This window comes from Octopus sinensis, linkage group LG1 (assembly GCF_006345805.1).
Source record: "Octopus sinensis linkage group LG1, ASM634580v1, whole genome shotgun sequence".
NCBI classification, from domain to species: domain Eukaryota; kingdom Metazoa; phylum Mollusca; class Cephalopoda; order Octopoda; family Octopodidae; genus Octopus; species Octopus sinensis.
Window position 1 is genome coordinate 137,273,960 of NC_042997.1, and position 13,544 is coordinate 137,287,503.

The 13,544-nt window shown below is 34.4% G+C and overlaps 1 protein-coding gene across 3 annotated transcripts in view; it reads right to left on the reverse strand.

Moving 5' to 3' along the window:
• The window catches only part of LOC115232659 (transmembrane protein 131), a 69,243-nt gene that overhangs the window by 9,876 nt on the left and 45,823 nt on the right, over positions 1 to 13,544 (reverse strand). For 2 of the 3 annotated variants that reach the window (XM_029802686.2, XM_029802679.2), the window contains exons 17-30: positions 12,668 to 12,772; positions 11,812 to 11,898; positions 10,394 to 10,546; positions 9,285 to 9,360; positions 7,250 to 7,367; positions 7,015 to 7,150; positions 6,684 to 6,793; positions 4,924 to 5,008; positions 4,593 to 4,759; positions 3,950 to 4,089; positions 3,199 to 3,394; positions 2,182 to 3,110; positions 1,323 to 1,486; positions 635 to 849 (exon numbers count right to left, since the gene is read on the reverse strand). In XM_029802686.2, coding sequence (XP_029658546.1) covers positions 635 to 849; positions 1,323 to 1,486; positions 2,182 to 3,110; positions 3,199 to 3,394; positions 3,950 to 4,089; positions 4,593 to 4,759; positions 4,924 to 5,008; positions 6,684 to 6,793; positions 7,015 to 7,150; positions 7,250 to 7,367; positions 9,285 to 9,360; positions 10,394 to 10,546; positions 11,812 to 11,898; positions 12,668 to 12,772 — 2,681 coding nt within the window. The remainder of the gene's footprint in view (positions 1 to 634; positions 850 to 1,322; positions 1,487 to 2,181; positions 3,111 to 3,198; positions 3,395 to 3,949; positions 4,090 to 4,592; positions 4,760 to 4,923; positions 5,009 to 6,683; positions 6,794 to 7,014; positions 7,151 to 7,249; positions 7,368 to 9,284; positions 9,361 to 10,393; positions 10,547 to 11,811; positions 11,899 to 12,667; positions 12,773 to 13,544) is intronic. The other variant, XM_036505038.1, reaches the window with a different exon arrangement.

Below are 13,544 nucleotides of genomic sequence, written 5' to 3' on the forward strand. Positions count from 1 at the left end.
ATTAAACACTTTAACAGACAATGGATTTTTTCCTTTTAAAAACTCATGATCTTTTCAGGTGTCCAACATGTGACAATTTAAATGAAGCTCTAATCAGCTCATTTTTACTGACCAAACTATTTTGACACCCTTCTCTGAGACAATATGAATCCAACAAACTTTATCTTGTTCAGTAACAATCATGCTGCTTTGTCCTGTAGATTTAGATATATACACAAACTCTCAAAATATTCCCACTCTCATAAAAGCTTACAGCATTTCTTGTACTCAAAATCAGTTAAAATTTCGGACATATGTATTGGCAAGGGATAACATCTGTTCAGCCATCCTGCCAGGTTTCAGTTAAATCATGGGACTGCAACATTGTGGACTGTGAAGAGCTCAACTGAGCCAATGGTGCTTCTTATGTTGAAGCTGAGCAGAGGAATCCTAGAAAATCAACTATCAGGACCACCAAACTGTCAAGAGGGTAACTGCAATGCATCCATAGAAGTGGCATCCATGGTTGTAATCAACTAATGAAAGATTCACTGACTCAAGCCCCCAATTCAAATTCATAATGAAATTGGATGATGACAGAGTTATGGGAAGCTGCAAAAGCAGCAAAAAAAAAAAAAAAAAAAAAAAATCTTACTTAGGTTTCCAGATATTTCCACCATAAGTATCTTTGGGGTTCACTTTTATTTTCTTGTGAGCTTTTGATCGTGTAGTCAACTCAAAATCATCATCAGCATAGACAATGTCTTCAATAATTGGAGAATGTTTCTCAACTGGTTTGGATTTCTTGGACTTGGATTTTGATACCTCCGAAAAATTGTTGGAATTATTACTTGCTTCCCTGGAACAATTCTAGAAAGGAATAAACAATATTAATTTTAAAAATAATCTTTACTAGTAAACACAAGGATTGAAATTTTAGGGAAGGTAGGCTAGTTGATTACATTAACCCCATTGCTCAACTGGTATTTGTTTTATGAACCCTGAAAGGAAAAAAGGCAATGTTGGCCTTGGTAGCATTTGAATTCAGAACATAAAGCTGGATGAAATGCCACTATGCATTTTGTCCAATGTGTTAATGATTCTGCCAGTTCACCACCTTAAATTTTAAAAATAACCTGGTAACAGTAGAGCATTCATCCATCTTTTATAGCATAACTCGTGTTGGATCATGCTGGAAATCCAAGAAATTTGCATGAGTTACATAAGCGATATATAGTTAACAATTTTATTAGGTGTTTAATATCCAGGAGATAATGTAGCAGCTTAGCATACTGAAATTGGACAGCAAACTCTAAAGTGAGAAAAAAAAATGTATACAAAACCTTTTCTTCAAAATCACCCGTGGAAGATTCTGTTGTTGTAGATGATGTTTCATCTTTCTCATCTGTTACATCTTTCATTGTGGTAAACTGGGACTTCGTATTCTGTTCTTTGTTTTCTTGCTTATTTTTCTTCTTTCTGTTCTTTCCATTTTTATTTGTTTGGACTGCAGTAAAACAGGACATAAAATATTTGAATAAGAAAAAGCCAAGTGCATATAAGAAGGTGATGTTGATTAAATCAAGTCCAGTTTATTACTGATAGCTTTATCAACCCAAAAGATATAAAAGTTAACTGGTAATTCAAACACAAAGCAACAAAGCTCAGTCTAAGTTTTCTCACAAAACACCTGAAGTTGATTTATTTGCATTATCACTCTACTCCATCATTCAGTTCTAATATAGATGATTGAAAACACATAGTATCTCCAGTGTCAGGAAGTTAAACACCAAAACATTTGGCAATGTTAGGAGGACAGTAACTGAATAAGAATTATATAAACAACCTGTCCAATCCATGTCTGTATGAAATGCAGACATAAATGAAGATGATGACTGTAATTAATTTTCATAGAAATCTAACTCTTAACTTGAAAAGGATTTAAGAACAATCATCTGCTAACCTGTTTTAGATTACAAGCTCATAGCAAAAGAAGTTTGTAATGAAACTTTGAAGAAATTCAGTCAAAAATGAAATCTTAAGACATTGGGATGAGAGTATTAGTTGTAATGCTTTACAAACAATCACAAAGAATGCAAGCTACACTTGGTGGAGTGTAGTCAGAAGCATAAACAACAAAGCAAGTTTAAAAAAAGGAAAAAAAAACACTTTTTAGTACTAAAAAGAATAAGACTTCTTTACCTTCTGCTTTGACAGGTGTTGGTTTGTCTTCTTCAATTACAGAGCAAGTGTTCCCACGTCGTTCTTCACTAGATATTCTCCCATTACTGTTTAGCTTTGTTTCAAATGAAGAAGAGTTGAAGTCTTTTGTATCATAATTTGATTTTCTAGATTGGTTTGTATCAGTGTTAGAAACATTTTTTTTATCACTGAATTCTGTTGAGTTGAGATCATTGTTGCACCGTTTACCTGGGCGTGTCTTTTTTCTAACTACATTGTTCTGGCCACTGTTACTACGTTCACTGAAGTCTTCAGAAGAATTTGCTGAACAGTTTTTCACATCATATATGGCAGCTTTTAAATTGTTTGATAAGTCTTTTGTATCTTTTTCATGAGAATTCACTTTTAAAATATTTGGCTTTCTCTTGTAACCAAATATTGAAAATATGGTAGGAAGCTTTTTAAATAAATAATTTGCTTTAAATGTCCACTGTTTGTCCCTCTTGTTATTTGTGTGGTCTGTGTGATTTGTTGAACTCTCAGGAAGCAAGCGTGAAGCACGACCCTCTGTAACTACAGAAGAGTTTTGTGGTAGCGTTTTAGAAACAGATGAAAGCCCAGAGATATTTTTCAGATCAAATGCTTTACCCTTCTCATATGGCTGTGTACCATTTAACACTTTGAGTTTTCGTCTGTAAGAGTCTGCCACACAAATGCGCTTTGCTTCAAGATAGGCTGTAATAAATACACACAGAGTGAGCACAACAATTATACAAATAAAGGCATAGTAGAGACCCATTTCCCAACTTGGGCGAGGTAGGGCAGCAGCGCATCTGGCTAGCATATAGGGAGGTACAGTAGCCTGCAAAGTAAAGTTCACTGGTGGCCCTAAACTTGTAGAGATTGTAAGAACACGACGAATACGAGACATGGTGAAGTCAGGAGTGAAACTGAAATGGGAAAAAAAAAAAAATTTAGTTAGGAAATTGATAATAGATTATATAAAATGATGCAACTTCACTCTGATTAAATACTTACGCAATATCTATTTTCTGACTACCATTAGGGAGCAGCTCAAAGCCAGCACAGTCTAACACTTTGAAACCATATCCTTCACAAGGTGAAGAATTTATGCTGAATCCATGTACATAAAATGGTAATTCTCCTGTGTTTCGCATTGTAAACATTCTTTTCACAGTAAAATGAGGCAATGAGTTTTTACCCTGCTTTTTTTCTATAAAAAAAAAAAAGAAAAAATTAGTTTTTACATTTATTTCAAGGTTTCACATCAAGTATAACATGTTAAGCAAATAGATTGTGATGAATTGTGTGAGAGAACTCTTCTTACTGCTACCTCCTCTACCATAAAATAAGAGTAGGACCCCATTTAACAGGGTAATATATTACATCATGACCAACCTAGTATTACATCTTCACCAGCAACTATAATTCACCAGTCCAAAAAGAATACCATTTGTTTAACAATTTTTTTATGTCTATTGTGATGGAGCAACACATTACAGGGCAATTTTAATGCAGATATCACTCCTTTGAATAGATATCTTTCAACAGTCGTTCAATGTAGTAAACAGAAAATCAATGCTGGAGGGCAGTAAGATGAGGAGCCACAAAGAAACAAGAAGAGGAAGGCATGAGGTTTGGTAGGTGCAGAAATTGGGAGTGTCGACTGAAGGTGATTCTTAATTTCTAAAGGACTTGATTAAAATTAACAGTAGTTCAGTTGAGTCAACAGAAGCATGGTGTTAGAAGGCGGAGACATAATACTTACTATCACAGTTCTTTAAATGTTTCTCTGTCATCTCAAAGAGTAGTGGTGTTCGAGAGCCAGCCTTTCTGTTACTGAATCTCATTTCTCCCTGACCACCCTGACCCTGTACCACAAGACTGTCTATTATTGTTAAGTTGTTTCTGAAACAAACAAGATCCAAAATGTTACTGAGAATGGCAATAATAATTGAAGACTAATATTTTTCATTAAGAAGATAGGAGAAATGAAAAAAAAAAAACTCCTCAATGAAGCAAAGCATCTCTACCTTGCCAAAGTATAAACAATTTGCTAAGAAAATTATACTACATTGTACACTTATTGTCAATTGTTACAATGACCATACTATTTACACGAGACACTTCAGCTGAACATGAACATTTAATTTGATTGGGCACAAATATATTGACAAAAAGGGAACCATATATGTTGAATGAAAATGTCATTAAAAGCTAACTATTTCATTTATCTTGCCTCTGGTATAGGATTAAAATCAAAACTGAAATATATCAAAGAAAGCATACAATAAAGCATCTAATTATGTTTACTGTCTACACCTATAAAACTATAATTTGTAACTATATCAAAATGAAAATATATTTTTCTCAGTATCAAGAGTTAGTTGTAGGAAAATACTCCAACAAACCTTATAATGATTAGAGAAGTTCTAGATAGATCATCTTTAGGACGAAATCCTACTTGGAATTTTAACTTTGTTCCTGGGCTGAGGAGGGCTGTGATTGTTTCTTTGTGAGGTTTGATACCTAAAGTGTTTTCTATGTGTTTGCGGTATCGGTGGAGCTGGGAATTTGGCTGCAATTTAAAGGGTTAACATGTTACAAAAAGTTTCAAACACAGATATAGCAAAAACACATTTCAATTAGTATAATTTTCAGTTAGCAAACACAACTTAATAATTCAGAAAATTTAACTTTTAGCTTAATATTTTACAGAGCAAAATAGATTAAAATACAAACTGTAGAATAGGAGTGTTCAAGATCTGGCAAGATGAAAATATCTCTATCATCTGTTTCTATGTAATCTGAGAGATCGGATGCAAGTCTGTTAAAAGAAAATAATTTGTCTTAGTAAGGAATAGTTACTTATTGTCTATTTACAAGAGAACAAAACCAGCACTATCAAAGCTGATTTGAAGGCTCAACAACATTAGTAGTATGCCAACAGTGACCTATCCCCTTTTCTTATCCAGTTTTAATTAATTCATTCACAACAACCATCATTACTGCATCAAGACTCACTAATTATCTGTTACTATCAACATAGTATATAGCTAACTGGATCCTACCATACCAACTGTGACACTAGATAAGAAACATAATTTCTAGTTTTCTTAGTTGCTCTTAGTGAATTTTGGAACAGCAGTGTGATGTGGATAAAAAAAAATTTTTAACCTTAATTATCAATAGTAAGAATGTGATTCCTGATTGCTTCATATGCCGAAGATAACACTGCATATACCCATGGCTCACTTTCATATTAAACCTAACATTTCCACAATGAACATCTGCACTAATAATTTGCACATGATGTCTTAGTTGCAGAACTAAGGGAACAGAAAACTTGTTCTGTTTCAATAAACCTTGATCTCACTATAAAATAGATAGGATTTTCTGTGTTGCCATGTCATTTGTAGAGTTATTACAAAGCCATTTTCAGCATCGCATGCTTGTGCTCTTTCCAAAATTTGCACCATAACACCCTCAAGAGTTTCAGACCCCACTTCTGATTTCTCTATTGATGTTCTTCAGTTGCATCAGGGTCTCCGGTTTGTTGACATAAATCCTGTCTTTCAGGTATCCCGACAAGAAAAAATCCAGGCTAGAGAAGTCTGGGGAATGTGAAGGCTATCAAAGTAGATTTCACACATTGTTCTAGCAAGATGGGTCAACTGTTCATACCGCAAGAGAAACAATACAGTTACTACGGCAGTGCTTTGGAGAGAATAATTTCCTGCTATGTCATTAATTGGCCTTCACGTTCCCCAGACTTAACAAGCCTGGACTTTTTCTTGTGGGGATACCTGAAAGAGAGGGTTTATGGCAACAAACCGGAGACCCTGGTGCAACTGAAGGAGAATATCAATAGAGAAATCAGAGAAGTGGGGTCTGAAACTCTTGAGGGTGTTTTGGTGCAAGTTTTGGAAAGAGCATGGGTGTGTGAAGCCAAGAATGGCTGCCATTTAAATGATATCATTTTTCATATGTGATGTAGTGGTGTTGCAAAATTTGACTTGTGCATATCAATTTCCAATATGTTCTTTATATTGTATCAAAATTTCAAGAATTTATTTGTAAAGTTAAGGAAGTTATGAAATGAAACCCATCAGTGACTTTTGGGACACCCTATTAGCAACGCACGATCATAAAGTGCTTTATACGCACTTTTGACAAGCTGTGGTGCACCTGAGCATTGTATACAATAATTTCATTATTATTATTATTAAAACACTTGCTGCAACAATTCATATCAAATGTTTCAATTTCAAAATTGTCCAATACTAGGAAAATAATTTACTGGTTCCTTTTATAACAGCTACTAGGTGTTACTCTTCTAGATAACTACAGAGTTTTCATCCCTATATAATATTGAGTGTATCATAGCCTATAACTAACTGGTTTTTCTTTCCTTTAAAAAAGAAAAGAGGATAAAATTAAATGTTTAGTAATTTTTGCTTCAGCTGGATCATGATCCACATTTTAAATGAGAAATAACATACCTATTACTCATAAGGTCAACAATAGTTTGCGGGTTTGGATAGACAGGTAAAGTAAAGATTTGTATCAGAACTGGCACATCCCCAGGGTTTTCTACAATGAAATCTGATAACTAGAGAAAAAACAAAAAAATAAAAGTTAGTTACAAAAATTATACAGTTCAGAAAGATCCAAACAGTAATTGTGTAATTTCTGACACTACACATACACATTAAGAATTAGTTAACACATAATTATATGGTTGACAGATCAAGAAATACAAAGGCGAATAGAGAAACAGCTAAATCCATTAATACCTAGAATTAAAACAAAGATATCTAAAATGTTACTTACTGACACATTCCCAATCTGAGTAAGAGGAAATTTTATTTTACACTTCCTTATTAAGGCTGGCCAATAGAGATGTGCTTGTGCCGAAAAGAGAAAACCTCGCACTTGATTAGTGTCTAGCTCTATTGTTACATTGGCCCTACAGATACAAAAAAAAAAGTTGCAATAGATATAATAGAAGTTAATAAATGAGGAACAAAGAATGCAAAGATTCTGACTACTTGTGAAGATTACTTACGTGCTTTGATCCACTCGTGCAACACGATCCCATTTCTGTTGAAGATGTGTATATAAATATTGGTCTGTGTCTGCAACTTCTCTGTCTAACTCCAAACCCAGTAACCATTGGTGACCAGCTAAAAGAAGAAAATGTAAATTCAATTTAATTTTATGAAAGTTAGTGTCTCCAAAATGAGAATTTGTGCACATGCACTAAGATTCTCTCCCTCTCCCCAAAGGTAAATTAAGTGATGTAGACAGTGAAACGAGATTTATACTGTAAGATAAGGCCAGCATTTTAGACATAATTTTTTGTCAAAGAAGTGATTACCAGTTTTGAAAGATAAAGAGATCAGGATTAGTGAAAGAGAGGTAAAGGAATAGGAAAGGAAGTAGAGTGGGCAGGAGGAAGAGGCAGTAATTGTTAGTGGAAAGGAGTAAGAGTTAAATTAAGGAGAAAATAAAAGGAACATCAGACTTGTTACCTATCCCTCTTTTCTAGTTAATTTCAATTTACCCTTTAAAACAGTGCTTTCAACCCTTTGCAGTTCAACACCCCTCTTCACTGTATGGTACTTTGAAAATTTCCCCACCATATTTTGGATCCCTCCACCTTCATTTGTGCAGTGGCTTATTACACACATTTTCTTATACATTTGCAAGGACTAGACCCCCCCCCCACTTGTTAAATTTTTATAGAAATAAGAGATAAAGACATATGTAATCTCCAAATATAATAATGAGCGTAGTGTTTTCAAATATTTGTGTGTATATATATGTGTATGTATACACACACAGAGACCATATTTGTGTGTGTATATACATATATATGTTCAAAATCACACTACTGCATGGGTGAAGGGAGAGGAGAGAAAACAGTAATTCAGTGAAGGAGAAGTAGTGGGAGTAATACCCATGACTGATAGAGAGTGACAAAGTAATAGCAATGAGAGAGGAAGCGGCAAAGAGAGCGTCATGTATCTTCTACTATAATAATACTCCTGTATTTCTCTGACACAACATATGAATGAGAAAGGAAGGGGTGATCCACTGATGGAAGTGGGATGGTGAAAAGTCAACGGTGAAACAAAAATCAAACAGCGCTTCAACTCTGTATGTGTGTGTGTGCGTGCAAAAAGGAGGAATGTAAATGTTTGTGTAAAATATATCTATATATTTGAGTGACATATATATGTTTATTTAGAAAGTACATAGAAAATAGAATTACAGACACGTGCATTTACATATAGACACACACACTTATAAACAGACGCGGTTAGAAGGAAGGAAGTGGGCTGTAACAAAATATAGAAAACTGCGTTCGCTACAGACTGTGCTACTCATACATATAAATGTATACATATGCACACACACAGAGTTGAAACTGATTTTTTTCCCACTTTTTTGTACCCTTTTACATATTACAATTAGCTGTCATTTTTGACAGCATGGGGCCAGCTAGAGAAACTATAAAGACTATTAGTGCATCACCAGCCATATTTTCTGATTTTTGCTAACACAATGTCATTCATATATTCTAACACCAACAAAAGATTGTTTTTGAAAAAGTGTTTAAAATGTAAGCGCTCCTTTGTGAGAACTCACAATGTTCCTGGGGCTCTACTTTCTTGGTTTAGAAGCATTGCTTTAAAACTAGTGAGCATTTCTTCTCTTCCAAAGAAGGGTTCTGTCTGAAACAGCAGACTTTGTTCAGTATGTTTTCAAATTTACTGTCCCAATCATCCTTATTCTTGCTAAGGTAGAACATCAGTATACATAGATTCTACCATTTATACTAATTATCTAATGTTTGTGTCTGAAAGGCACTGCAGTATTGTAGGGATATAGCAGGCAAATTATAAGGTCTACAGAAATTAGCAAGAAACAAGTTGAATATGGCCTGAAAGGTGTGCAATAAGAAACATAGAACTGGAAATGATAAAGTGAGTTAACAGTCAAAATATAAATTGAAATCTAAATACACACACACATGCTAAACATACTAAATTTTTGTAGAGTAATGAATTGAAGAGGAAAGTATTAAGTATAAATACCTGGAGTATGTGTGGGTAAACCTACATAGCATTCTTCATCACATCCCCTCTTGGCATCAAAATATATTCTACCAATCTGGAGTGTAAAAAAAAATAGTGTACAGGAATTTTATAAATTATATGAAAAATTTACAAAACAAAAACATTACACAAAAAATAGAAAAACAAGCCTAAATCCCACCCCGCTTCCCCCTTGTGACAAAAGAAGTCCCTAAAGCATAGCATTCCAAAGTGGGCGATATTTCCCCCAAAAGAGGGCAAAGGGTGAATTTGTAGAAAATGGGCGATATGAACATTTTGCGGGTGACAATGAATTTTTAGAAATTAAGTCTGCATTTACTGATATCTAGGTATCAGTTTGTGGTGCCATCAGAGTATATTGAATTCCTACCTCAGTCTGTGGAAACATCTGAAATTACTTTTGTTTGTCCTTCCTACCTCATACCTGGTTGAATCTGATTTTAACCATGTTAGAGCTTTACTTTCCCATAAAAGAATTGGACTGGATGTGACACAACGAGGAAACTTGCAACTGAAGTTGACAAGTTTGAAACTGAATGTATCTGCACTAACTGCATCACAGCAGACACATGGTTCTCATTAAAAAGTTTTATTCTTTTCCTTTATAATACAATCATTAATTATTTTTGCATTGGTAGTTCTGATCAATGGTTCATTTGGGAAAAATGAAAATCAGTGTAAAAGAAAGTGCAAGTTTCCAGAAGTTAATCTGTCTGCATAATATAGAGTTAAATTTAGAATTTTATTCACACTAATGGCAAAACTAAACCCACAATAAGGGATTTGTAAACAACCACATACTTGGTCCAAACAGCACTAACAGGGCAACGAGTCTTTTTTTACACAGGTGAGCGATGGAGCATTTTTTGGCTGATAGGTGGGTGATATTGTAATTTGGCATGAAAAGTTTGGGAAACACTGCCCTAAAGAAATACACACACGCTACAGAAAAAAATTAAGACAAAAAATTTTTTAAATACCCAGAGGAGAGTAAAGTAAAAAAGTAGAAAATAAAAAGGAGTGAAAATGGAGAAATGAAAGAAGCCAAGAGTTAAGACGTAGCAGCAGCAAGAGTAAAAGAAACATACTCTGTTATATTTTAAAGGTTCCAATATTACTTGTCCATCTGAAGCTGGTCTGTAATAGAAGCGTGAGTCTGCTGGTCGAAATGATACTTGTGTCACTTTCATATATGCTTCAAAGGTGCTATGAATTTGTAATACCTTATATGGAATCTTTCCCTAGTGAAAGAAAGAATAAATAAAAACATTAAATCAGATGAGAAAGCAGTAACTAGATGGAGATAAGCTAATGAAGAAATCTTTACACAAATAGGAATAGTAAAATTGCTAAAACCACATCCTTATAACTAAAACTGACAATGTAATCTAGATATACAAAGAGACAAAAAGTTATTGGCTGGAAAGTCTTTGAAATTATGTTTACCCTTTCGAGGTTAGCCTGGGATTAAAGTAGAACTTGGTGAAAATACTGATGTTTGTTTCTGATGGAGAATGAAAGAATCAGCCAAGGTAAAATGGAACATTATCATAAGATGGAGAATGGATTATAAAGGGATAAATATAGAAGATACAAATCAGATGGGAACCTCAATGGAAACAGCTGAACTATGAATTAATGTGCATATTAGTGTATTGAGAGAGAAGTCAAGCATAAGAGGAATTAGATGCAGTATGCAAGAGAGAAACTGCACTGGTCTGGTCATGTGATGTGGCTGGAAGCCAACAGCTCCATAAAGAAGTGTCCTTCAAAGTGGATGGAACTTGTGGGAGAAGGTTACCTAGGAAGACATGGGATGAAGTATTGAAGGACAACCTCAGGATGCTGAACTTTTCAGATGAGATGACAAAGGACTGAGATACCTGGTGCCTTGCAGTACTCAAGAAGACCCACCCTCCACAGCATAAGTATTAAGGCTGCATCTCTTGGTGAAGAGGATCAGTCTGCAAGAGTCCTGTGCTGGTGCCACGTAAAAAGTGCCAAGTAAAAGTGCTTGTGCTGGTACCATGTCAAAAGCACCCAGCACACTGTAAAATGGTTGGCATTGGGAATGGCATCTAGCCATAGAAACCAAACCAAATCAGACTAGAACCTGGTGCAGCTCTCTGGCTTGCTGGCTCTGGTCAAACCAACCAACCCATGTCAGCATGGAAAATGGACATTAAAGGATGATGATTACAGAACTAAAAACTGTGACTTTTTAGAAATAAAACCAGGAGTGTGTATCTTCATATACTAACAACTGAGCTATGCATACATATTGGAGTATATAGCAATCATCGCACTTAAATTCTAAAATATTATATTAATCATTATTGGTGATTCTGAAGAATAACTTAGCCATATTGACATCAGAATCAATCACTAGATTAAAATAAAGAAAAAAGTATTTGCAAAGCATAATGGTTTAACAAAATTAAAATTCCTGTAATTAGTTATAAAATTGGGAGAAAAAAAGTCGTATGAAACAGGTGTTATCACTTACTGGATATACTCTATCAAAAATAAGTTTTTCTGGAATAGCATTTAAACTTCCTTTTGCAGTTCTGAGTGATACTGGTATAAATAGGGTCTATAAAAAAAAAATCCAGTTGGTTAGAACAGCTTCAACAATTTTATATAGAGGAAGATTTATTTAATAGTTGTAGCATATGACTCCATGAATTGGTGACCCCACTAGTGCTGGTGCTATAAAAAAAACCCAGTACACACTGTAAAGTGGTTGGCATTAGAAAAGGCATCCAGCTGTAGAAACCTTGCTAAAACAGACACTGGTGACCAACACAGCTGTCAGGATTGTCAGACCCTGTTGAACCAGCCAACCCATACCAGTATAGAACATGGATGTTAAATATTGATAATGATGAATTCTAGCAATATAACACTGTGATTGGGGAAGGGTTCAATTATTAATTTCCAATAATATGGTATTAAAAGTGTGATGATTAGTCATTACTCATTAACAAGATAACACTAAATGAAAGAGTGTCATTAATTGTTGGCAATAAAATACACTAAGCATATCAAGTGGTTACCACATGGGTTACTAACAGGTGTAGCACTTTATATGAATATACCTCAAATTGCTAATTTTATCTATTTTGGTAATGTGAAATTAAAATGAAAGGAGTAAATTGCAAACATTATCTGAACAATATATTTTTTGCAAACAACTTGCAGAGGCAAGTGCTACCAGTTGAAAGCTCATGGGGTAATCATGAGTGCTGTTTCAGGTTGGGCCTTCCTCTTGATGGCATCAGAGCGCACTGGCCCTCCTCACTGACATGAGGCCATTGAGAAATGGAAACATAAAAAAAGGGCTGAGCATTATAATAGCATACCTGAAATTGAGTGACAATAAGGACTTGTCCAGAGAACATGCCTTCATATAGGGCAGCAGTGACATTCACACTGAACACAGCAATGTGGTAAGGTTTTAATATTAACTAGACAAAGAGAAATATAAAATTTTGAAATATTAACAATAAAAAAACATGAACACAGGATGGCATGTATAGCTTAAAACTTATGAAGAATGCAATGGTGTCATGTCATAAGAATCTAATGAAGGTTAGCTGAGAGTACCAATAATTACAAATGAAAAAGGTTAACGAGAATTTTAAAAAACCAAATATAGAAATAGTTGAAAGAATATTGCTCTGGTGCAGAGAATTCAGTAACATTTGAAGGTGTAGAAAACACTGGGTTTCATAAGTGCTTAGCACTAGATCTATGGTTTGAAGAGGATGGGAAAGATTTTACCTGAATTAGACCCCAGACTATCATGCAACATTTCTAGGAAAATCTGATGCCTATTTGTTGTAGTGAGGCAATCTGAGATACAAAGTGTATACCTATATAAACACCTTCAGTGGATTTAATTTCAAAACCCACAACATACAAGTAACTTATCTACTCAGTCACTTCAATATATATATATATATATAGTATGTTTGTCCAACCCATGCAAGTACTGAAGATGGACATTAAAAGATGGTGACGATGTTTTATTTTATCATACATCTATGCACATAAATCTATATGTAAAGTATATAAAAAAAAATTCAACAAGATGCAATACCATTTCATTCAGAATCTCAATTATCCTGTTAAACAAATACATGTATAAGAGGAAAAAATTAACTGAAAATATTTCCCTTCATTTCATGGCAGATAGTTGAGACTTCTAGTTAGTGGCTAAGGGAGCATTGATTAAAA